This window comes from Mastigoproctus giganteus, chromosome 6 (genome assembly GCF_048544385.1).
Source record: "Mastigoproctus giganteus isolate SK-2022 chromosome 6, ASM4854438v1, whole genome shotgun sequence".
In the NCBI taxonomy this organism is placed as follows: Eukaryota; Metazoa; Arthropoda; class Arachnida; order Uropygi; family Thelyphonidae; genus Mastigoproctus; species Mastigoproctus giganteus.
In genome coordinates this window covers 190,237,002-190,263,935 of record NC_143580.1, presented here as the reverse complement: position 1 = coordinate 190,263,935, position 26,934 = coordinate 190,237,002, and the positions used below count along the sequence as shown (strand labels likewise).

Below are 26,934 nucleotides of genomic sequence, written 5' to 3'. Positions count from 1 at the left end.
TTCATCAGTGATATTGATGATGGTATATCAGGCTTAATGTCCAAGTTTGCAGATTATACGAATGTTGGCAGGGTTGTTAATGACAATAATCACAGTGTGCTACTGTAACAGGATCTAAAAGTTGAGCAGATGGGCTGAGAAGTGGCAACTGAAGTTTAACATTGACAAATGTAAAATACTGCATATGGGAAGCAGTAACCCAAGAGTAACGTATCAACTGTGTGGTACTACACTGACTGTGGTTGAGAGTTAAAAGTACCCGGGTGTAATTGTGCAGGCAGGTATGAAGTTTTCTGAGCAGTGCAGATGGTCTGCAAGAGTAGCTCATAGTGTCTTGTCAATGATATACAGGAAGTTTTCTAGCAGGGATAAGAAGGTGATTATCCCCACACCTTGCGTACTGTATACAGGCCTGAGGCTTCATTTTAAGAAGGATGTAGAGCTGTTGGAATGAGTACCGAGAAGGACAACAAGATTAGTGAATGGAACAAAGAGTTGCTCTTACGAAGAAAGGCTTAAGTTTTGAAAATTGCAGTGTCTGGAGACTTAGGCACCTGCGAGGTGATCTGATTGAGGTGTATAAAGCCTTGAATGGTTTGAACATGCACAATGCTCATGCGATTTTTCCTCTTGCTCAGAATAATCGCCTGAGAGGGCATAAATTCAAATTAAGGAAAGACGGTTATAGTGTAGATGTGCCGAAATTTGCCTTTAGCCAGTGTTCGGTTGATTGCTGGAACAAACTTCAATCTGTCGTTGTAGAAGTTGATAAATTAAAGAGATTCAAGGCAGAATTAGACAAACATTTGGAGCGAGTGGATGGGTGAAAAGTGAAGGGTGTGTGTTTTTTATTGTTTTTTTTTGACTGATGCTATGTAAACTTGCTTTCTTGCATCATGTGCCCTTACTAATGCTAATGTCGTGGGTTTTAACTGGCTGTTACCAATGATGAGTAGGTTATCACTCATTCTAGACTCATGGTGAGAGTTGTGAAAGTGATTCATTTACTGCAATGGAAATCTTTATGATAGGTTTAATAAAGTTTCAGTTACATGAAAAAGCTGATGGTAGTCATCGCTTGCTTTTACTAATTACAGTTAACAGGAGGCATCTATTAGTAGCATAAAGTCAATACTCTTGCCAAGAATTAAGGGGGGAAAATGTTCGTCAAGTGGTATTTATAATCAAAAAGAAATACACTTTGCCAAGAATCAAACTTTTCCATGAATTATAAAGGAAAAAAGTTCACCGATTGGCTTTTACAATATTTTTGATACCAAACTATTTTGATAACTCTTACCAAACTTGTACACTCTAATAACAATTAAAAATAATGATAAAAAGGCTGACCTCTTTTTAAAAATAAAGGTCCAGGATACCTAGCAATAGCAATAAAATTAGCAGTAAAAGGCTCGCAATAGCCATGTGATGCACATGCCAAGAATCAATACTTTTGCTGATACAATTTATTATAAAAGAAAAATAATAGTAAAAAATACTTCATATCAAAAAAACAATTTATTATAAAAGAAAAATAATAAAAAGGACTTCATATCAAAGTAATGGCCCAGGATCCCAAGTTTACCAAAGGAGTTGGCACCTGATGTTTTCTGTGTACTGTCACTGTTGATGTTACTGATAAATGGCCATTTTCCTTTGTTTGTTACTTTTCTTAACCTAATATATACCTTAATGAAACTGTTATGTCTGGTTAATCTAGGAAAATGAGGATAAGTTAATGAAATTTTTATTTCTAATTTGCAGATAAAGAAAGATGATGTGTTTATTTGGCAACATGTTTCAAATGCCATTGATCTCAGTTTGCCATATCTGCATTACACTGTTGATAAAATTCACTATGTCAAAATGCTAATGAGTGATTCACTATGCATTTTTGTATTTGGGTGCATTCTCAAAAAAAATCCTCAATCTCTCATTATTATCGAAAAAGTTCAAAAGAGCCTGGTTAAATTGTTATGCTTTAAGATAGGAGCATCATATTAATGTAATTGTCATTATTATCATCTCTTTCTTCTCATAATGGGTTTCTCTCACCCTGCGACAGGTAATGGTATCAGGTGCTTGGGTGGTTGTTATGGATTACTAATATATTATTGATCAAGGAACTCTCTATCCTACAGATGTTGAGGATCATAGCTTTCTGGAGTTCTAAGTGTTCTCTGTGAGGCTTATTGCTGCTAGGTTCTTATGGAGGCTCTTTGGCACCACGCTGGTGGTTGATGCAGTGATCGGGATGGTCATTAACTGTTCCATTATGCCACATTTCTTTGGATTCCTGAATTAGGTTTGTGTACTTCCTGATCTTTTCCTTGTAGGTTTTCTGGAGGTTGCTGGCATTGGACACTGCTATGCCGATCAAGTAAGTAGCCATTTCCTTCTTGTCAGTGGGGGTTATGTCTGGACTGTTGTGCAGGATTGGCATGTCCATTATTATGGTGCAGTCCCAGTATAGTTTGTGAGTAGGGGGCTCTAGTATAGCCTGGGTTTCATACTTGTATTACAGTACACTTTCTTTGATCAACTGGTGTTTTTGCACTAGCTTTTATTATCCTGGAAACCTGGCTGTGTCTGAACGTACTCTGTCTGGGTGATATGCTGGATTGTTTCTGAGGCGAGGTGGCATCATCAACATGTATCATCTGTTACTCTGGGATCCTTAGTTGTGTAGTTCCTGTCATTGATTACCTGGTCTTGGATGGCAAGCATGAATCCTTCTGTTTGTGAGCCAAGCATTGACAGCTGTCTTATCTTTGTAGTCTTGATGGAGGTCATTGTAGTGTCTGTCATGGAGTGCCTTCTTCACCCATCTTTCTTTGTTTCTTCTGTCTGTTTGATTAGGATCTCCTTGGTCATCATATCCTGGGTCGATCTCAATCTCTTCCAGCTTATTATTTGTCCAATCTATGATCCTAAAGGAATACATTAGCACTGGTACTGTGTAATTGTTTATAACTGTGACCATATTCCCCCCATTCAGCTTTGATTTTAGCAGGCTTCTCAGTCTCTGATGGTATTTCTTAGTCAGGCAGGCCTTGATCTCCTTGTGTTCTAACTGGTGAGCCTGCATCATCCCTAGATATTTGTAGGTCTTTCCATCTGTCATGGCTCTTCAATCTCTTCACTGGTTTCAGCTGGTAGTTTCATCCAATTGGATGTCCTTGATGCAATCCATGGGTTTTGCATTTGTGTAGGCCAAATTGAATCCTGATGTCAGTGCTGAACTCTTCAGTGATCCAAAGTAACTTTTTGAGTTGATTCTCGGTTGTGGCATAGAGTTTGATATCATCTATGTACATCAGGTGAGATGGTGTACAGGTTCTTTCTTCCTTCATTTAGGGTATATCTGTACTTGTTGTTATTGAGCATGGTGGACAGTGGGTTAGGTGCTAGACAGAACCATAGTCGACTCAGGGCATCTGCCTGAAAGAATCCTCTTCTGATGGGGATTGGTCTGGTCATGATGTAGTCGACCTTGATAGCAGTCCTCCATTTCGCCATGGTTGCTTCTAGGAAGTGTCTCAGTGTAGGGTTGACTTTGTAGATCTTCAGTGTCTCTGTCAGCCAGCTGTGGGACACAGAGTCAAAGGCTTTGTGGTAGTCGATGTAGGCTGTGTACAGGTTACAGTGCTTCTTGTAGGCTTGTTCCATAACTGCAGTGTCAGTGGAAAGTTACTTCTTGCATCCTTTGCACATCTGCTTACATGCCTTCTACTGCTTGGCCATGATGTTCTGGTTCTCCAAGTGGTCTGATATCTTTTTATTTATGGAGCTGGTCAGGATCATGTGCATTGTTGGGAGACAGATGATGAGTCTGTATTTTCCCGGGTTTGTGATGTCTTTGTCCTTAGCCTTCAGGAGTGATTCCTTGAATCAGACACTCTGGGATTGTGTCATGGTTTCTTATTGTCTGGGTGAACTACTCTGTGCCTGTGTGTGTGTGTGTGTGTGTGCGGCTGAACTTCTTGTACCAGTAGTTGTGGATGTTATCTGTTCCTGGGGTTTGCCAGTTGGTTGGACTTCCTGATTGACTGTTGTAGTTCTTCCTCCTGAATCTGTCATCTGTTGTACATCCTTGGTTTTCTTCTGGTCTAGATCTATTCAGGGGACATTTCCGTCATGACTAAATTTGCTGCTCCACAGATTACCCCAGACCTCCAGTGCCTTTTGGTCGGGGGTGAGGATTCCATTGCCCTCCTGTTGTCCAGTGTTCCCATAGAGAGCTCCGATTTTCATCAAATATCCAGTTGTCTGTTTTCCTCTGGACGCTCTTCCATTATTGACAGTTTTTTACTGAGTGAAAGGAGGTTCTACTTGAGGGTGTCCAGGTATTCTTTGAATCTCTGATTTTAGATCTCATGTTTGCTGTTGATGTTGCTTTCTTTAGGATGGTCTTCTGAACCACAACCAAACCAGAACTGGAGGAGGAAACACCAAGTGCAAGACCTACAACCCAGAGCATCCTTTCCCCAGTCTGGTGGTTCCTTGTCTTTGCATTTTGTTTTCTGCTGGTCTCTGTTTTCTCTCCTGTTCATCCTGGTGGCTACTACAGCGACACAGTAAATGACTATGCGGATGATGTCTAGTGTTACTTTGTTGTTGTTTTTGAGGTAATCCAGTATTATTTGCTGACCCAAGAGAGTCCTGTGACTTGCCACAGGACTCTGTTGGATCTTTTCTTTGGTATGGGTCTCGGTGGAGTCCACTCTTAATCTGTTCTGAATATTGCAACCTCATCTGTTTCCACTTTGGTTGCTCTGCGTTGTAGTTTTTTTACTTTCTGTTTCGCTTGTGTCTATATTCATTGTTATTTATAGTTTGTTGCTCACATCCTGCTTGATGTTTTACAAGATCGCAGGTGATATCAGGTTCTTTGTGATGATGGTCCATCTCTTGTCTGTTATTCACTGTTTGGTGACCTGAACAGTCAGGAGCCGTTCCAACCACTTGGTGTATAGGTTTATCCTGAACATTGTCATGTTGATCTCTATCTTTGTTACTTCATAGTATGTTTGTATGGTGAAAATATTCATTTTGGTGCTCCACTTCATGTTGTTGGCTTCTTCTTCCCTCCTGGGTGGTCACTACTGCAGTTGTGCAGGAAGCACTTCCACTTGGTTAGGCTGGGTGATCTTGCTCTTCAGTTGTGGTAGCCATATGGGAGGCAGTGCCACCTGCTCCATTGTCATTTGCGGGAGACTCTCTGAATTTTCGAACCGACCCCTCTGCCTGATACTTGAAGATAAGTGACTTTATCCTATAGCACACACTCAATGCAGTATGTTCAGTATTTCTATTTTTCATCTTCATATAGCTGTGGAGGCAGACCTGTTTAGCTTTTGGCTTTTGCATCCAGTAGTGGGTGGTAGTTATGGGAGTAACACCAGATGGCACCACTCTCTGCCTCAGCCATCACTTCGTCCTTGGAGGAGATAGGTCTGATGAAGTGACTTTTGCAATTTTTTTTTCTTTGTGGTGGGATTCGAACCCAGGTCCATCGTATTGGTAGTTCAGCATTGTAGCCACTGGATTAATTGTGTCTTCCCCCATTATTATTATTGCTATCAGTTTCAGGATTGGTATAAACATTTTGGTTTAATTTCTCTATATAATAGACAAAAGTTATTAGACTTAAGTCTACTGAACAAATTAATAATGAGAGAATTAGATTTCTGTTTCTTATAAATTTTTACTTTATCCTACACCACACAAGGTATATGAATTATTCAAGACTTAATTTGCTAAGGGGCTTAAAGGGGAACAGGCATTCTGTGTGTTATCAGACACTTAGTCTAAAACACTTATTTTAGAAGATTTAGGAGAAGTCCAGTTGGCCTGCCTCCCTAAAATCCACTCATGCACACCTCATTGGTAAGCCCTGTTATGTCACTTTGGTGGCATAACTAATGTGGTTCTCTTCAAGATGTCTGGTCAGTGTGAAGAGGAAAAGAACAAACCCTCCTGCACATTATTAAATATGACAACACAATGAAACAAATGGCCCCTCAGTCCCCAGTGGCTTTCACTCTCCCTCTTACGGCAGCAAGAGGATCAGAGTGGAAGTTGAGGTGCAAAGAATCTCTGGGTTTGACCAGGCTGCCATGCACGGAAACTGAACTTGGCCTGTTACAATGTAAGATCGCTCATCGATGAAGATAGGATATTAGAGCTGGAAAAGGAATTAGAAAATGTGAATTGGAATATCATCAGCTTGGCTGAAACAAGAAGAAGAAATGATCACTTACAAGTTTATTAAGTGGAAATCTGCTGTACCCCAATGGAAACAGTGAAAAGAGCGAAGGTGGAGTTGGCTTTCTGGTCCATAAAGATATAAAAACCAACAGTTTGGAATTCAAAATGATAAATGTTATAATGATATATGTACCAACATCGAGTCATGATGATGAAGAGGTTGAAGAAATGTACACCGAAATTGAGAGATTTCTAGATGAACAGAAAAACTCACTACACCATCATTATGGGAAACTTCAATGCTAAAGTTGGAAAGAGATAAAACAGTACAGAAATGGAAACTACAGGAAATTTTGGAATTGGTGAAAGAAATGAAAGACTTGTGAAATTTTCAGAATCTCGAGGAATATCAGTAATGAACACTTTTTTCAAGAAAAGGATGAACAGAAAGTGGACATAGAAGAGCCCAAATGGATTAATAACTAATGAAATTGACTTCACCCTCGCTAACAGAAGATATATTGTGAATAATGTTACTGTCCCGAACAAGATAAATGTTGGAAGTGATCACAGAATGATAAGATGCATTCTGTGATCACTTGTCATCTTATCATTCTGTGAATGATAAGGTGCACACATGATATAGATGTAAGAAAAGAGAGGGGAAAAAATGACTCAAGTAAATAATACGGTCTTTGATATAACAGAAGAGGAGAAAAAGCAGGATGTACTGGAACTTAGGAACAAGTTTGAGCTCCTGCAGACCTTTGAGGACCAAGATATTGACGAGGAATATGACAACATTCTGAAAGTGATAAAGCCCAAGGAACTTATAGGTAAAAAGAAATCCAAAGAAGAAAAAATTAGTCAAGAAACACTTGTCATGATGAACTGAAGACAACAAATGAAGAGCAAGGTAAACACTGACAAGGAGAAAATTGAGTATATTGAGTTATGCAAAGCTATTAGAGAGTCTCAGAGAGGACATAAGAAGATGTAAGCACAAAAAGTAGAACAAGCATTAAGGGAAAACAAAGGACTTAAATCAGCAGTCATGAACAGTAATAAAGACAAATGATACTGAATCTGAAGAATAGTGATTGTGTACTTATAAATAGCAGAGAAGGCATAATTCAAATAGCAGAAGACTACTATAAAGTATTATATAAGGATCAAGGGAATGATGCCAGCATTGGGAATGATGGATCACAAATTAGCAACACATAAGACATACCTAATATCCTTCGTGATGAGGTAGAACATGCATTGAAGAAAATGAAGACTCAAAAAGCCCCTTTCTTAATATATTTCTAAAATATATTAAGAAAGGCATGATGCCTAAGGAGTGGAATAATGCAATCATAGTTCTGCTGCATAAGAAAGGAGATAAATCAGAAATTGGAAATTATAGACCAATTAGCTTGTTATCCCACATCTACAAGTTGTTCACAAGGGTGATTACTAACAGATTAGAAAGAATACTTTGTGAGAATCAACCAAAAGAGCAAGCTGGCTTTAGGACAGAATTCCAACTATGGATCACCTTCTCTTAATATCACAGCTAATGTATAAAGCAAATGAATTTAAAATGTTGTTATGCCTGGCATTTGTGGATTATGAAAAGGCATTTGACTCCATACAGCATAAGTCAATGTTTTGGGCACTGGAAAGACAAGGCATAGACACCCCATACATTATGATTTTGAAGAAAATATATGAGAATGCTACCTCCTTTATTAGACAAAGACCATAGCAAATTTAAAATTGAGAAAGGAGTTCGACAAGGAGACTGTCTCTGAAGTTCTTTACTGTTGCCCTTGAACAAGCTTTAGAAGATTACACTGGTTGCAGAAAGGAGTCAATCTGAATGAAAAGTTCCTAAACCATTTATGATTTTGTGATCATAAGTGATAATCTGGAATAATTAGTGGAAAATCTTAATCAGTTATACAGAGTTAGTAAGGATTTTGGCTAAAGATGAATAAGTTTGGACTAAAGATGAATATATTCCTTTGTAAGGACCCATCCTTACAATTATAATTAATAAAGTCTTGTTAATTATTGGGAGAGTTAATTGTAGTAAACAGTCAGTTTTCAGCTCAAATACCGTGTGCTAGGAAACAATGGAATTTGAAAGTTTATTCCAGACACTCCCAGCTTTAGTTATATCTCTCATTTGAAAAGGACTCCTTAAGTGAGTCGTTAATTGAAATTAGACCGAAACAAATCCCACTTAAGAAAGTACTCTATAGAAAGGGCAGTGAGTACGGGAGTGCGCTCTCAAAAATTTCACGGTGCGTCTAATGGCGGATGTAGTGCAACGTAGTAGTGGGTGGTGGATATGAGGTCACAAAGAAAATCTAGAAGATTCCAGAGAATACTAGAAAACCGGAAGTCTCTCTCTAAAAGGATGGGAGGACATGCCCACGGAAGAAAAAAGAGACAAATGAGAATACAGGGAAAATGATGTGCAGATCAGCTATTGGTCAGTAAGAAAAGGGGGGAATTTTGAAGAGAGCCAAGAGAGGAGTTTTGTAGAGGTATCCGTGACAGAGTCGTGGTCTAGTTTGGGTGGTAGCTGCAGTCCTGGGGTAGATGGAAGCTGTAGTGGGAGAATTTGTGATAAGAACTTTGTGTAAGTTTAGAGTAGGAAGGAAAGTTCACTTGTAAAAGCTAATGCAGTATGGAGGAAGAAAGGAGAAACGCACACAGAGAATCCTAGAGGCAAATTTAATCAAATGAGATGTCGAGCGACTGGCTGACTCGGAAAGTACTTCAGTCTACGGACGCAATGCAGACTAAGAAAGAATATAGGATCCTGATTTAAATCCAGCAGTGCAGTACCCGGTAGGGAAACATCTGATAGATTATTGTGTTCCCCGGATGGGCTACCTTTTGCATTCCAGCCCACGCCTAGGGCAGATAGGAAAGGAGACCGAGCAGGGAGAAATGCCCAGTCAATTACGTAAGTGTTAGATAAATTACCGAAAATAAAGGAACCTAATTTAATATTGGAAAGGACTATAGGAGAACGCTATAAAATTTAGGAGGGAATGTCTAAGTAATAAATATATATATATATGTACCATTGTAATACATAAAGAAAGATAAACAACCTAGTGGAGGGAATAAGAGATATGTAATTAAGGTATAAGTTAGTCTGTAATTGGAAGTGAAGTTCTGTATTAATATTTGATTGAAAGAAATTATCTAATAAGTAACTAAGAATTGTTAACAATTGGGTAATGGATTACTAACTAGTGTGGAGTTAGAAGTTGAAATTTGAATTATTGTGAATGTTGATTTATAATGAGTATACCTTTTTGGAGTGGAGATTGATTAAACAGGTAGACCATTAAGGGATTGTTGATTGGCTGAACAGGAAGGTAACTAATTAATTTAGTTGATTATTGTTGATCTGGCTACAAGGAAAGATGGTTGAATATATGTATTTTCCTAACAATTTTGGGAAACGAACACTTAGTGAATTTTATAGCCTGTTCATTAGCTGGTAGTTGATTATTCATTTATACGGACTGTTTAGGAGTAAAGAGAGACGGATTGTGTGTGTGGTGAATACCATGATCTACTGAAACCTATGTAGAACATGAAGAGACACAATGATATATATATATGTATTAGAATTGGGTAGTTGTTGATGATATACTTTGATTTTGATTACACGATATATACACATTTAAACGTTAGTAGGATAACAAGTTCCCACTAAATATGGTATTCAGTTAGATGTTGTAGCAAGTTTTATTATGTATGATATGCCAATAAACATTGTTATATTCAACACTCATCAGTTTGTCTGTCATTCCGAACATCAGCCAGTCCAGTGGAAGAATACCTATTATATTTGGGGTCCCCTGGAGTCTGGGATTTTCTGAAATCAATCAAGTCAGGTGTTAAAGTGGGAGGGGTTAATAAGGGGATATATAAATATATATATATATAATAAATAATAAAATATACAATAATAAAAAAATAAATAAATAAATATAAAAATAAAGATATAAAAACCCCACCCCCACACCTTCCTGTGGCATACTTGATGAACAAGTATGCCACAGGAAGGGATATAATCATTCAAAGAGCAGAAATTGAAAAGGTGGATTCATATACTTGTCTTGGACAAGTCATTAGCTGTAATAATGATAAATGGCTGGAAGTCAAGAGAAGAATAAATTTCGGATGGATAGCATTCAGGAAATATAGTCACATACTGAGGAGCAATATCCCAATTGGTCTGAAAAAATGTAAAATAATGAACCAGTGCATACTCCTCACCATGACTTATGGAAGTGAAACTTGGGCACTCGCCAAAAGAATTGAAGAGAAACTGAAAACTGCACAGCGAAGAATGGAATGAATTATATTATGAATCAGACTTTTGGATAAGAAGAGAAACAAATGGATTAGGCAGTAAATTCAAGTAAAGGATATTCTCTCAACACTAAAGAACTGAAATGGACCTGGGGTAGGACACATAGCTCAAAGACACGACAATAGATGGGCTAAGAAAATAACAGATTGGTACCAAAGAGGAATTAAAAGAAAACCTGGATGACAACAACAGCAGAGATGGACAGATGAAATTCAAGAGTTCGTGGGCACTAGATGGATGGCCACTGCACAAAACAGAAGGAACTGGAAAGTTGCTGGAGGAGCCTTCATCCTGCAGTGAATTGAAAATGGCTGATGATAATGATGATGAAATTTGCTAAAACTGGATATTTAAACACTGTTTTTTTTTTAGCAGTGTGATAGTTTACCTAATTGACCAGATATCAAATTGTTCACTAATAATTTGAAATTGAAGAAACAGATTGTAAGTCTAGTCAATCAGTAATTTTGGTAAGTAGTGCTTGACTGCAGTATGCAATTTTATTCTGAGTTTTTATATCTAATTTAGAAATTTAAAATAAGTTGATTTAGTAATGGGCACTTTGAAAGGTTTTGTGCAATAGTCATGCTACCTCATTGAGGGAAAGATTTGCTTTCAAATCTGTACAGAATATCTATAAAATTTCTACCTATGTTGGAATTTGTGCTCTAACATAAATAAAGAGATATATTTATTTATTAATTTGTTTATTAATTTAAAACGATATTAGCAACTTGGCAGAATCAAGGATACTGGTATTTGTTTCTACATTTAACAAAAGCCCAAGCCTTGGTTAAATATTCAATTCAGTCCTTGATCTTTAATGCGAGCAAATATCTCCCTGTGATCAAAGCTGAACATAGTATAACATACAATTTTTATTTGATTTTTGTCATCACCCACCAGCTGATGACAAGTTGTAAGCTTCAAAAAAGCTGTTGTGATGTCTAAAAATTTTAAATGTATAGCAGATTTGTCTTTTCTGGTGATTCTGTGCAGTTTAGGCAGAACCATGGATAATGCTGTTTATCTCTAAGCTGAACATAAGTCATAAAGATTGAAAACCCAATCTTCAATCTTTATCCATAGCAAAGGTCTTCCATGATTGCAACTGAATGCAGTATAGCATAATATTTTTATTTTACTGTATTTTATTACATTGTAATAAAATAGATAGTATGAATCAGAGCTGTAATACTCAATATGTTCTACGTTGATAATGATATTAGTAAATTAATAAGAGGAGTTTACCTCAATATAGTACTTGGAACACTTCCGTATGATACCCTCCAGAAATTAAAACGGAAAAAACGAAAAAATCGACAACTTACCGGTACATTAAAGTAAAATATAAATAATTAAAGTAAATTATAAATAATTAAATAATCAATTTAACACAATTCAAAATCAATTCAAAACAATTAAAATTCAAATTAACGCAATTAAAAGAATCTAACGAAAATATTCGTTATCGTTTTGAATATTTTCGTTAGATTCTTTTAATTGCGTTAATTTGAATTTTAATTGTTTTGAATTGATTTTGAATTGTGTTAAATTGATTATTTAATTATTTATAATTTACTTTAATTATTTATATTTTACTTTAATGTACCGGTAAGTTGTCGATTTTTTCGTTTTTTCCGTTTTAATTTCTGGAGGGTATCATACGGAAGTGTTCCACGTACTATATTGAGGTAAACTCCTCTTATTAATTTACTAATTGTAATAAAATGTATGTTTAGAAGTTTACTTTTTCTTTTACATTAAAAAATTCACTTTCAACATTTGTAAATTGCCAGTTATTCATATGTTCAAGCATTTCTTTACAGATATACATACGGCTAGATCAGCCATTAGCAGCCCTTGATGTATATAAGCAAGCTTTAGAGAAGTTTCCAGGAGAAACAAATCTTCTTATAAATATAGCGCGTATTTATGAGGTATTTATTCCCCTTTTGTATAGAATGTTAAACAAAGTACTTTAAGTCATTTAATCAGTGATAGGCTTGTTTAAAAATAAATATTGGATTTTGTTAATCACAAATGACAAATTTTATTATTGTTGGACAAATATATAATTAGGGGGTTTGTACCCCTGAACTATATATTTGTCATTGTTATTGTCTTCGTTTTCTTTTTTTCAACTTCTTAAGCTGCAAAGGATTTTGGCTGCAAGTACTTTACTCCATTCTCTGTGGTCATTTGCTCTGTTTCTCCAGTTCATTATACTTTATCCTCTCATCCTTCGGATGTTATCCTTCCACTCTCTTCTTCCTTATCCCCCTCCTAAACACCCAAGAAGGAAGAGGAGGATGCACTTGTTTGTTGCTCCTCCAGAGCTCTTCTTGCTTCCTTTTATTCATCCATTTTCCAAACATGTCTCAGTTATAGTATCAGAAGAGTATATATAATGCTATTGAATAATCTGAGAAACCCTATTTTTACTATCAGTTCCCCCCCCCCCCAAAATAAATAAAATAAATAAAGAAATATGTATACATATGTACATACACGATGATTTAAAAGAGTCACACACACACACACACACACACACACACACACACACACACACACACACACACACACACACACACACACACACACACACACACACACACACACACGCGGGTAAAACAAAAATAAAATAAAATAAAAAAAAATTAAAAAAAAAAAAAAAATATATATATATATATTTATTTTTTTAATGTAAATGTGAAATTACATTTTCAAGTTTATATTTAACTTCTGTAAATCTGAATAGCACCATTTATTTTAATAGTGAAACAATTATAGTTTATATTAGATAATTATACCCAACACTGAAATGTAAAACTACAAGATGCAATAAAGAAATTTTTGTGTACTTAATAAGCCAGAATAAGGCAATCTTTTTAAACCAAATTTAAAAAAACTAATTATAAAACTAATATAATTACTATCTTTACACATTGGCAGGTGCTTTACACACTGATAGTCATATTGGTATGTAAAGATAGTAATTAGCTGTCTTTACAAGTGCAGGCTCAAGCATCGAGCTTGACAACTGAGTGCTTGATAGGTTCCTCATTTTAATTCCTTCAAGGACATCAAACATATTCTTATATTTGCCTATCAGAACACTGAATTTACACTTAATCTCCTCATACTCCTTGCATCTAAAACACACAAAGGCATCTCCTTTGGTTGTATCATATCCTGCTACAGATAATATAGTGTGCACTGTGCTATCTGCAGTTACATTATGTTTTGATTTTTCTTTACTGGGAAATAGCTGTTTTACAGTTCATTTATTTAAAATTTTTATAATATAATGTGAGGTATAGCAATTTTCAATATTTTGAAATTGGAAATTAAGGATGCACACCTTACAGAATTGATAATAGAAAAACACATCTTTCAGTTTATTGAGAGATGTTATATTTATTAAAAAATATGTTTTGTGTTTTGTGATTGTTATATGAGGGTGGGTTGAATGAAATCAAAATTTCAATTAAGTTTAAATTGCATACTACCATGGGTATAAATTTATGATTTATGGATTGGTACTATTGCTTTTATTCAATGACGGCCATGCTTTTTATCTGGGTAGTGATGTGCAGCAGCAGAAACAATATGGTCTTCATAGTGATGGCAGCATCTAGGCTAGTGCAATACAGTGTTATTCACTGGCATATGAAAAAGGTGTATTCCATGATTGTACTAATGTGAAAATAATTACCACGAGGGAAGAAAAATGCTGGAGGGTGACTCTTGCCCATGAAAAACTCACACAGTTGTTATAGAAGGAAGTGTTATCTTGGAAGACAGTGTCATTAGGGTGAATTGGTGTATGACAGTTGACGGTGTGCCCGAGGAGGGGGTTGGATATCTATTTACATCATCATCTACAATGGTAGTATAAGAAATTCTTAGAGGGAACTTTTCAAGTATCTTAATGAATGCCAGAAACAGCATAAAGTGCAATATCTAGAGGAAGGAAATGATGTGTTGGATCATACAGCAATTGCGGATAAGATGTGGTGCAGAAACTTTGAACTAGGGTGTAAATGATGCAGCATAGTAGATATATCAGTCATCATCACAGTCAAAGAAATTTAAGACTTGAAAATGCTGAGGAAGTTCATGCTATTTTTAAACTCTCAGAGGCTACCACACCAGATGAAACAGTCAAGTCACAAAATTGGGTATGAATCCTCAAAGTTGATTTATGATTTCCTATCAAAATAAGAGACCTAGATGTTAGATCAGTTTTTCATTTTGTTACTTGACAGTGCATGATGACATATTATTATTATTATTATTATTATTATTATTAGCCATATGGTGCAAGGAAGCCTGAGGCTTATGCTGCACCAACCAAAAAAAAAAAAAAAAATTCTGAATCACTCCGAGAGAGAGAGAGAGAGAGAGAGAGAGAGAGAGAGAGAGAGAGAGAGAGAGAGAGAGAGAAGGGAATCACCAAGAAAGAGAAGAATGATGATATCCAGCTCAGGACACACTCACATTTGGTGAGTGTGCCAAGCCCATACTCACCAGATGTGAGCCCCTGGGGTAAAATATGGCTGAATACTTGTGGCAACTATCCAGAAACTGTACTGGGAAGCAATTGAGCATCTATGTACAGTCCTGACTTGTCACCTTGTGATTTTCATGTATTTGGAAGACTGAAAAATGATCTGGCAGGATATTGATTCCACGTGGATGATGAAGTGAGGGAAGCCGTCAACGTCGCTAACAGCAATCGAGGGTTTTATGAGCAGGTTATAAAAAATCTGGTGTTCAAATGGAATAAGTACCTAATCTATTGTGGAGAATTTTTATGATTGCTTCTGAATTAATCAATTTTTGAGATTTTTTTATGGTATTTTTGAACAATAAAGTACTAATTATTAGTAAAAAAAAAAAAAAAATCTTGTTTTCTAGTAGAGATTTCAGGATGAGCATAAGCCCAAGCCTTGGGGGCCAAAAATCAGTCTTTGTCACTAGAGGGATCAAAGTGTCCTCAAGGCAGAACTGAACACAAAAAAATGTGTACTATTTTCAGATTAATTATTTTTTTCATTTGACTTATCCTTATAATTCAATTATTATTTCCCCAATAATTAAGCATATCCTCGTTTTTCCATTTTAGGGATTGAATGATCTTAATTTGGCTGTGAAATATTACAAAGATGTACTTCAGTTTGATGCCATTAATGTGGAAGGAGTTGCTTGTATAGCAACACATCATTTTTACTCTGATCAACCAGAAATTGCACTTAGATTTTATAGGTTTGTTTTTATTCTGGTGTTTATGTAAATATAATGGATCATAGTTTATTTTTATGGATGGTTAAATAACTTTTTGTATATATTTGGATAGCAGCCATACCCAAACATGCAATGATAGACCACTTGAACTAATTATTTATATATTATATATAATGTAGTACAGGATACAGCAATTTTCATTACAGAGAGGTCTTTATTTTGTGGAACTCACACCATTCAAGAATTACATCCATGTCTCAATTAATATTACATTGTTTCCACTGGAAATGTGCAACTTTACAACGTTATTTTAATGCACTGAATGGCATCAATCTTGACAGTTGTGGTCTCAATGGCATTATGATTGGGCACATTCTTATGTTGTTTTTGTCGTACTTTTGTGGTAATCTGTAGTTTAATTTCAAAACCTGTTGTATTTCCTATGGCTTATAGAAGAAAGAACAGTGCCTTTGAAATTCTTAGACTAGGAATTTCAAAGGCAAGCAAAAACTTTAGAAATTAAATTTGCTGGGCCTATTATTATTTTCTATATTTATTAATGATATTGATGAAGGTATATCAGGCTTAATGTCTTAAGTTTGCAGATGGTTAGTGACAGTAATCAGGGTAAGCTACTGCAACAAGATCGAAAAAAAATTAGTCAGATGGGCTGAGAAATGGAAGTTAAAGTTTAATATCAACAAATACAAGGTGCTGCAGATGGGTAGCAGTAATCCCAGAGTAACATACCAACTGTGTTGGTACTACACTTAGGGTAGTGGAAAATGAAAAAGACCTAGGGGTAATTGTGTAGTTAGATAGGAAGTTCTCTGAGCAATGTAGACAGGCTGCCAGGACAGCTCATTGTGTTTGTTTTGTCAGTGATATGCAGGAAGGAACTTTACTAGCAGGGATAAGGGAATGATTAGTCTGTTGTACAATTCCAATGGTTAGGCTGTATCTGAGTACTGCATACAGGTCTGGTGGCCTCATTTTAGGAAGGATGTAGAACTGCTGGAACAGGTGCCAAGAATGGCAACGAGATTGGTGAAGGGAATGAAAGGGTGGTCTTACTAAGAAAAGCTTCAGTTCTGCAAATTGCAGCATCTGCACCTGCAAGGCGATCTGATTGAGGTGTTTAAAGCTTTGAATGGATTGAGCAAGCTCAATGCTGATGAGATTCTTCCTTTTACACAAACTACATGCATGAGGAGGCATAAATTCAAATTGAAGAAGGATAGTTGCAGGATAGATATGCAGAGGTTTGCCTTCAGCCAGTTTGATCCAACAATAATCCAAAGTGGTTGGTTGTTGGATCAAACCTCCATGTGTTGTGGAAGTGGTTAGTTTGAATAATTTCAAGGAAGAACTATACAGATTATTGCAGGAGATGGATAGGTGATGTGAGATGCTTTATTAAACTTACTTTCTTGCATCATATTCCACTACTAATAATAATAGTAATAATAATAAAAATGCATTTTCCATCAGTTTTCTGAGAATGTAACACCAATTTTTAATGTTGCATATGTGGAATTACGCACTATGGCCATAGTTGCCGACATGCCTAATAAATCCCTAAACCAACAACAGCATGTATGGAAAATTATATTTTTATGAACTTTATTTTTTCATGACTACATCTACAACATTAATAGAGGTCTCCTATATTTTGAAGTTTACAAGTATATGGGTACATACCTTAACAGAAAGTTAACTAAAAAATATGTTTTATGATTATTAAATTTTTAGTATGGAATATTATCTCATTTGTACTTTCTATAAAATGAATGTATAGAAATGCAGTTGAAATATGTGACGTCACCCAGTTTCTGGCTATGCAATGTTTAGGTAAATTAATTGATTAGGAAAACCATCCAAAGGTCAGATTTAGTTCTTTGATTAGGCATTTATGTAAGTACTACTTTAGAGTTGATTATGCATGGTAGAGATTTCACTTTAGGGATAAATTTTTACCACCCTCCATTAATATCAAGAAACTTGTTAGGTCATAATTATTATTTGTGATAACTAAAAAATATGTTTTATGATTATTAAATTTTTAGTATGGAATATTATCTCATTTGTACTTTCTATAAAATGAATGTATAGAAATGCAGTTGAAATATGTGACGTCACCCAGTTTCTGGCTATGCAATGTTTAGGTAAATTAATTGATTAGGAAAACCATCCAAAGGTCAGATTTAGTTCTTTGATTAGGCATTTATGTAAGTACTACTTTAGAGTTGATTATGCATGGTAGAGATTTCACTTTAGGGATAAATTTTTACCACCCTCCATTAATATCAAGAAACTTGTTAGGTCATAATTATTATTTGTGATCATGATTAGTGACATTGATAATAAGCAATAGCTTACTAAATTTGAGTTTAACAATTTGTACAAAGAACAAGGAGCATTAGACTTAGGTTTACAAATCACATATACTGTTTAGTGAATGTTTTTAAAACTTTTAGATAAGTTTGTAAATAACATCAACATAGCAACTGCGATACATTTGTATTTGCCCATAAGCTGCTTAAAACAAAATTAAGTAGTCCCAGAAGATTATGGCCTTATCTATCTTGGAAAAGGTTGTACTGTCAAAGGCACTTGACATTCAGACTTTGGTGAAGTGAATGTGAGAAACTCTTCTCCTTCCAAGTATACTGTACACAGTACAGTATATTTTAAGAGAAGAAATAATTAATTTTAATATTGTTGCACTGTATATTTAAAGTAATTTTCAACATAATGTATGTTGTTAATTTTCCCTTAAATAAAAAAAAAACATAATTTGCAGTACAGTAGAGCATTGATAATCCGAATTAATTGGGACTGAGGGTAGTTCGGATTTCTGATTTGTTCGGATTTTCGAATTCATTAAAAATATTGTCTAGAGAATAAAAAAAAAAATAAGGGTTTAATAAGTTTAAGAAAATACTAAGTTATACTTACATATTTTTATTCATAGGTAACAAAACAAATGGAACTTTCAACCACCATAACATATTTATAGACCTTGAATGAAAATAATCACTTATTTTTTGCTGCACCATTTTCAAACTTCATTTCTTTGCTACCAGATCTCTCTCTCTCTTTTCAGGAAGAGTAGTTGAGTTGGACAGCATTCAGTTTGTTGCTTGTACCAAGCCATTGCAGTCTCTAGCATGGTGAATGCCTCAGCATGTGTAGGCCCAGTGTTGACGTAATTTTCTTTGTCATCGTCTTCGTCCATGTCAATTTCAGGAGCTCCAGTTTCTTTAACATCCACAATTTCTTTTTAATTTAAAACAGGAAACCCTGTAGCATCAGTATCCTTTTCCAGCCACGCTCTTGCATCACCTTCATCGCAATCTTCAAACCCAGGGATCGACCGAAACAAGTTTATCATCTCTTTCAGTAGTTGTCCATCTCCTTCAGTATTATTCTGATAATTTCCTACGGTTTCTTCTGCAATGGGCCACAATTTTTTCCAAGCATTCTTTAAATTGTGCACAGTGAGTGATTCCCATGCTTCAACTAACATGTAGCAGCTGTTCTTGAGACGGAGCTTTTTCGAAAAAGCTACGATGCTTTCTTTGTTGTTTTCTGCTAAAAATAAACAATGCAAAACTTGTTTTTTGTAGATCCTCTTCAACTTTTCGATGACTCTCTGATCCATTGGTTGGAGGAGTGGGGGAACATTTGTGGAAGAAACATGACCTTGAATCCGTCATCTATTTTGTTTACATGCGTAGGCCCAGTGTTGACGTAATTTTCTTTGTCATCATCTTTGTCCATGTCAATTTCAAGAGCTCCAGTTTCTTTAACATTCACAATTTCTTTTTCATTTAAAACAGGAAACCCTGTAGCATCAATATCCTTTTCCAGCTTCAATATCTAGTAGCATCAATATCCAGAAAGAAAGTGTTTTGCCTGAATTGGTAGTAGTGAGCAAACATTTTAGATGGCTGAATATCTAGTTAACATGCATCCCAATTTTACATACATGTCCTATGATATTTTCAAACAATTTTTATAGGGGTATACTGGTACAGATGTATAAATAGCTTCATTAAATAGCATTTTAATCCTATATCTGTTTAACATGCTATGTGAGTATATTGCAGCTCATAATTTTGAACCTCACATTTCTTATTTTGTGAGGTGACCATTTATAGATTTTTTTGGTCAATTATCATTCCACTTCTGATTAACCCTTTCACCAGGAGTTTCCTGAATGTGTGTAGGCTCTCTGTAGTCAGTTATGATTCCGTGGAGTGAGTTTCTTCTTTAAATTTTGAAATTTTATAATAATGAAACTTTGTACATAACTGCTTTTAACTATTAATTTATTCTTATATTTACCTGATTTCCCAGCATTGTAATAAAATTATTGTCACAATTTAGATCAGAATTAAAAGAAAACAAAAGTTGACAAAATATTCATTTGTGAAAAACTTGCAAAATTTTTTTTTACTTTTTTTTTTTTTTTTTTTTTTTTGAATGGTAATCTCCTCTACATCTGTTGATTCAATTTCCTCAACTTCTGGATCTGAATTCCAGAGAATTTCTTCAGTTTCAGATTTTGTAAACCGAAACAAGACAACTAGGCTGTCAAAGCAGATTATGCAAAATCACTGCTAAAAGAGCAAAGAACTGGGATAAGCATTTTTCTGCTATGCCAAAGGTTCCCAATCTCCAGTACGTGAACTGGTACCAGTACGCAAGGAGTGAGCTACTGGTATGCAGGCTGTGAATGAAAACACCTGCAACTTCCTTCATGAGAGAGTAAACTTTTTATATGTTAATATCTTACCAGGGGTGTGTTGGGGGGGGACTATGCCCTCCCTTAACCAAAAATTCGAAATTAAAGAAAAAGAACGCAGGCAGGAGGCATTTAGCTTCTTCTTTATTCTCTCAAGGGGTTTTCAGTGTACGAAGAGCTAACTGAAAGTCAGTTATCTGTCTTTCAAAAATCTCCAGAAAAACCAATGATTTTGTTCAGTGGCATAGCTATGCCAATGCAGCTGCATTTGGGCCCGAACGTGAAAGGGTCCCATGAAATTTGGAAGATAGATTCATTTCTCAAGACAATTAATGAATTTCATTAATAAATGAGCATTTTTTAAAAAAAATTAAATGTAACACATTCTTATCAGCACAGCGACTGGCCGTCCAAGTATTGTTTTGACTGCACCATGCTTATAGAAATAATAGCAAATAAAAGATAGTCATGAAATATTCAGCAAAACCAGTGCCAAATATAGATATACATCACATCTGATTTTATTTTAGTGTTGAATTTATTTTCCATTTTTTGTGTGTGTACACTGATTGTTATCGGATTGTCACAACAGTTTAGCTATGGCCAGTGTTGTCATTTTAGTGCCTTAGATTTGGCTTTTTTTTTTTTCTTTGTTTATCTGAAATGAAAAACTGCAAGAACTACGAATGAGTTATTACTATGCTAATTAGTGACATATCTAAATTGCTGATGATCCGTTGATCCTTGCATATGTCGATGATGTTCTGTAAGTTATTGGTGCATTGGGAGGAACCCTTCGTGTAATTAGCATTTATCCCGTGGTGTTCAGACAATGAATTAAACAATGACAAGGAAGAGTAAAATGTCTGCTCCAGTCACCCCAAAATTAACAGGTCTCGATCACACAAGTTATCTGTCCAACATGTCACTCCAAAGCATGCAGTTTCATTAAATTTAAAGTCCAACAGTTGTGGTGGGAAAATTTGTTGTAAAGTTACTTGAAAGAGAAACTGGGGAAATGAGAGTGGGAATGAAACAAAAAAATTCAGCCAATCAGTTATTTTAATTTTGCTTTTTTGACAAAGAAAGAAAGTTCTGCAGCTCTTATCAAGTATCATGTACTATTCTGTGATTCTAAATTTTCAAGTGTAGTGATTTGCATGAAAAAAATTCATCCATTACCATTACAACCATTCTTTTCTAACCTGTGATAGAAAGGCTGAAAATGTAAATAAATTTATTATTCAAGTTTTCACAAGTTTACATGATGGACCATCCACAAATTATGAATGGTCCATGACATCGGTGATCATCAAGCGTTGTACGGCTTGCAATATTAGCCGACCGGGCTAGCCGAGTGGGTAAAGTACCTGCCCGGCAACCCAAAGGTCGCGGGTTCGATTCCCGCCTCGGGCTTGGATCAAAGTACTGCAAAAACCTTGGGAGGTGCAATATGGCCACAGAAGCCGATGCGCCAACAACTACCAAATCAAATCAAGCTTGCAATATTAATGCATGTTACCCATTGATATAGTTTTATTTATTATTATTTTTTACTATACTTTGCATTTTGTTACAATTTGATAGAATGATTTGTAATTTTATTACTCTGATGTCAGTAATTTTTTATTATTTATTGAAAATTCATTGTTGGATCATTTACAGATCAGAGATATATATTATAATATGAATTTCCACCAATCACTCAGAACTCATCTTCCTTTCTTTAAAATTCAACTTTCTGCAGTCTGATGTTCCTAATATAGAGGGTCACGTTATGCTGGTTCACTTTTTGAATTACTGGAGTAGACTGCCCAAAACAAAGATGCAGTAACTTAAATCATTTCCGCATGAAAAACCACTGTTCTAAATAGGTTTAAAGATTGTTGATGAAATCTTGTCCTTTTTCATTTGTGATGATTCAATTACTTTGAGTAGATAACTAATTTTTTTTTTTTTCCCCGCTTATGAATTTTCATATTAAACTATAGTGTGTGATTTTGCCCCTTTTTGAAAAAAATTAGCAAAAAATATAGTCAGCACTTTCATGATCAATGGTTCAAAGAAGCTAAATATAAGAACTGGCTCAATGATTATTTAAAATTTTTTTATAAATATTGTAAATGCACACTAACAGCTGAATTAAGTGATATTAAAAGGCATCTTAATACAAACGAAGCATAAGAAAGACAAAGAACCTTTAGTTTTTAGCATCAGAGAGTATTGCCATTCAAGAAAATTGGCAATACAGAATGTGCAATGGCAGAAAGCAGCACAGCATTTTTCATAGGGGATGGACGTTTTGTGGGGCCTGAAACTTATACAATTTTTAGGGCCCTCTTTAAGAAAAATAATGCAAAATTTCTTTGTGTTTTTCTTAAAGCTGGTGGCCACTTGAACCATGGATGCTGGCAGCATGGTGCAAGTGCACCACCTTTGGATTTTGAAGTAATACACAATTTTTTAAATTTTTATTAATTTATTGAAACATTAAAACAATACAAATTCATTCTTTCAAAATACAAGTACCTTCTCCCACTGATCATGAAACGTTGGCTTGGCTGTACACGTAAATCAGCCAAACTTGACTTAATTAAAATATTGTATGTATTCGGTGACAATTTGGTGAACAAAAAATTTATTCCCACCTGCACCATCTTGCAAAATATCCAGCCAACACCCATGACTCCAACGCCACCCAACACGACAGTGTGACGGAGGAGAAGTTGGAATGGAAAGAGACAGTGATGTTAACCCATTGTGGTTAAAATATCTTACTTTTGCAAATCTTACAGGAACATATTGCTAGGATAACTCCCAGGGTTTAAGGAGCCCGTGCCATTGAGTGGCCCTGAAGCTTCATTAGCTTCACTGTAAATCCACCTCTGCACATACTTCTATTATTCTTTCCTTTTATAATTTTCTTATATATTTCATAAACGTGTTTATTTTTTATGTTATATTGCCAAATGGTTGGAAATAATATATTATTGTAATTTTTGTGATTAATATGTATTATTATTTATATGCTTTCCTAATATTTAAATATAGATAATAATCAATAAAACATTATTTATGTGTGTGTATAAGTGTTTCTAGGTCTATCTAAAGATATAGAAAACAACATTTTGGAATTCAAAAGTACATCACCAAGGGTGTCAAGAATACTACTCAGGATTTCTAAGAGGTACAAGCTAAAGGTTATAATGATTTATGCACCAACATCGAGCTATGATGATTAAGAGGTTGAAGAAATGTACACCAAAATTGAGAGTCTTCTAGATGAGCAGAAAACTCACTATACTATCGTTATGGGGGATTTCAGTGCTAAGCTTGAGGTGCCTCCATAGCCAGGTGGGCAGGAGCAGCAGTGCGTAGTACACGCATCTTGATTAGACAGAGGTTCGAGCCCGTGCCCACCAAATACGGAGGATACGGAAAAGTTAGGGAATGACTACTGCATATCCCATCGGAGCAATATAGCCTTAGTTGCTAATGCTCCTAAAAACCAAATAACAAACAAACAAACAAACAAACAAACAAATAACAAGCTAACGTTGGAAAGAGACAAAACAGTGCAGAAAGGAGAACTATAGGAAATTTTGGAATTGGTGAAAGAAATGAAAGGCTTGTGAAAATTGCAGAATCGCGACAATTGTCAGTAATGAACACTTTTTCAAGAAAAGGGTGAACAGAAAGTGGACATGAAAGAGCCCAAGTGAATTAACAACTAATTAAATCGACTTCATTCCCACTAACAGAAGATATATCTTGAATGATGTTACCATCCTGAACAAGGTAAATGTTAGGCGCCTCCGTAGCCAGGTGGGAAGGAGCAGCAGTGCGTAGCACACGCTTCTTGATTAGACCGGGGTTCGAGCCCGTCACCACCAAATACGGAGGAAGCGGAAAGGTCAGAGAATGACCACCGCATATCCCGGAGCAATATGGCCTTAGTTGCTAATGCTCCTAAAAACCAAATAACAAAAAAACAAAAAAAAAAAAAAAAGGTAAATGTTGGAAGTGATCACAGAAAAGTAAGATGTACACTTGATATAAATGTAAGAAAGGAAAGGAAAAAACTGACTCGAGTAAATAATATGAATGTCTTTGAGATAACAGAAGAGGAGAAAGAGCAGTATGAACTGGAACTTAAGAACAAGTTTGAGCTTCTGCAGACTGCTGAGGATCAAGATATCGACGAGGAATATTACAACTTTCTGAAGATGATAAAGCCCAAGGAACCTATAGGTAAAAAGAAATCCAAGAAGAAAAATTGTCAACAAACACGTGTCATGATGAACTGAAGACGACAAATGAAGAGTAAGATAAACACTGACAAGGAGAAAATTGAGTATACTGAGTTATGCAAAGCCATTAGAAAGAGACTCAGAGAGGACATAAGAAGATTTAACACAAGAAAAGTAGAACAAGCGCTAATATGTTTCTGATTTATCTCCTTTCTTATTCAGCAGAACAATGATTGCATTATTCCAAATCAGGAGCCATGAGCAGTAATACAGAAAGACAAATGATACTGAAACTGAAGAATAGCGATGGTGTACTTATAAATAGCAGAGAAGGCATAATTCAAATAGCAGAAGACTACTATGGACAATTATACAAGGAGTGAGGGGATGATGCCAGCAATGGAGAAGATGGATCGCAAATTAGTAACACACATGACATACTAGATATCCTTCCTGATGAGGTAGAACATGCGTTGAAGAAAATGAAGAATCAGAAAGCACTAGGAGAAGATGAAGTTACTGTAGAGTTGTTAAAATTGGAAGAAGAGATATGACACAAAAACTGGCAAGACTGTACGCAAAATGCATTAGAAAAGGTGTGACGCCTAAGGAGTGGAATAATGCAATCATTGTTCTGCTGAATAAGAAAGGAGATAAATCAGAAATTGGAAATTATAGACCAATCAGCTTGTTATCCCACATCTACAAGTTGTTCACAAGAGTCATTACTAACAGATTAGAAAGAATACTTGATGAGAATCAACCGAAAGAGCAAGCTAGCTTTAGGACAGGATTCTCAACTATGGATCACTTTCACATAATATCACAGCTAATGGAGAAAGTAAATGAATGTAAAACACGATTATGCCTGGCATTTGTGGATTATGAAAAGACATTTGACTCCATACAGCATAAGGCAATATTTTGGGCACTGGAAAGACACAGATACCACATATATTATGATTTTGAAGCAAATATATGAGAATGCTACCTCGTTTATTAGACTAGACAAAGACAGTAGCAAATTTAAAATTGGGAAACAAGTTTGACAAGGAGACACAATATCTCCAAAGTTGTTTACTGCTGCCCTTGAGGAAGCTTTCAGAAGATTAGACTGGTTGCAGGAAGGAGTCAGGAGTCAATGTGAATGGAGAGTACCTAAACCATTTACGATTTGCAGATGATATTTTGTTCATAAGCCACGATCCCAAAGAATTAGAGAAAAATCTTAATCAGTTATGCACAGTTAGTAAGGATTTTGGACTAAAGATGAATATGGTTAAAACAAAAGTAATGATGAACAAGTATGCCACAGAAGGAAACATAATGATTGAAGGAGCAGTAATTGAAAATGTGGAGTCATATACTTATCTGGGACAAGTCATTGGCTGTAATAGTGATAAATGGCTGGAAGTCAAGAGAAGAATAAATTTTGGATGGATAGCATTCAGGAAATATAGTCACATACTGAGGAGCAATATCCCAGTTTGTCTGAAAAAATGTAAAATAATGAACTAATGTATACTCCCCACCATGACTTATGGAAGTGAAAGTTGGGCATTCACTGAAAGAATGGAAGAGAAGCTGAAAACTACACAGCGAAGAATGGAACAAATTATATTAGGAATCAGACTTTTGGATAAGAAGAGAAACACATGGATTAGGCAGCAAACTCAAGTAAAGGACATTCTTATCAAAACTAAAGAACTAAAATGGTCTTGGGCAGGACATGGCACGAAGATAAGATGACAGATGGACTAAGAAAATCACTGAAAGCTACCCAAGGGGAGATAGAAGAAAACGTTAAAGACAACAACCGAGATGGACAGATGAAATTCATGAGTTTGTGAGTAGCAAATGGATGGCCATTGTACAAAACAGAAGGAACTGGAAAGTTGCTGGAGAGGCCTTCATCCTGCAGTGTATTCAAAATGGCTGATGATGATGATTTCTGTCTAAAAAACAAAAAAAGCAAACAAACAAAAAAAAACATTTAAACACCTGGTCGCCATGCACCCCCCCCCCCCCCCCTTATGATGATACCTGGATATGCCACTGTATCTTACTAAAGCCAAAACTTC

At 35.6% G+C, this 26,934-nt stretch overlaps 1 protein-coding gene across 1 annotated transcript in view; it reads left to right on the top strand.

Annotated features, from left to right (window-relative positions):
* Positions 1-26,934, top strand: part of BBS8 (tetratricopeptide repeat protein 8) — a 284,023-nt gene that overhangs the window by 119,238 nt on the left and 137,851 nt on the right. The window contains exons 7-8 of the mRNA XM_090376638.1: positions 12,433-12,543; positions 15,735-15,874. Of these exons, the coding sequence (XP_090232764.1) occupies positions 12,433-12,543; positions 15,735-15,874 (251 nt within the window). The remainder of the gene's footprint in view (positions 1-12,432; positions 12,544-15,734; positions 15,875-26,934) is intronic.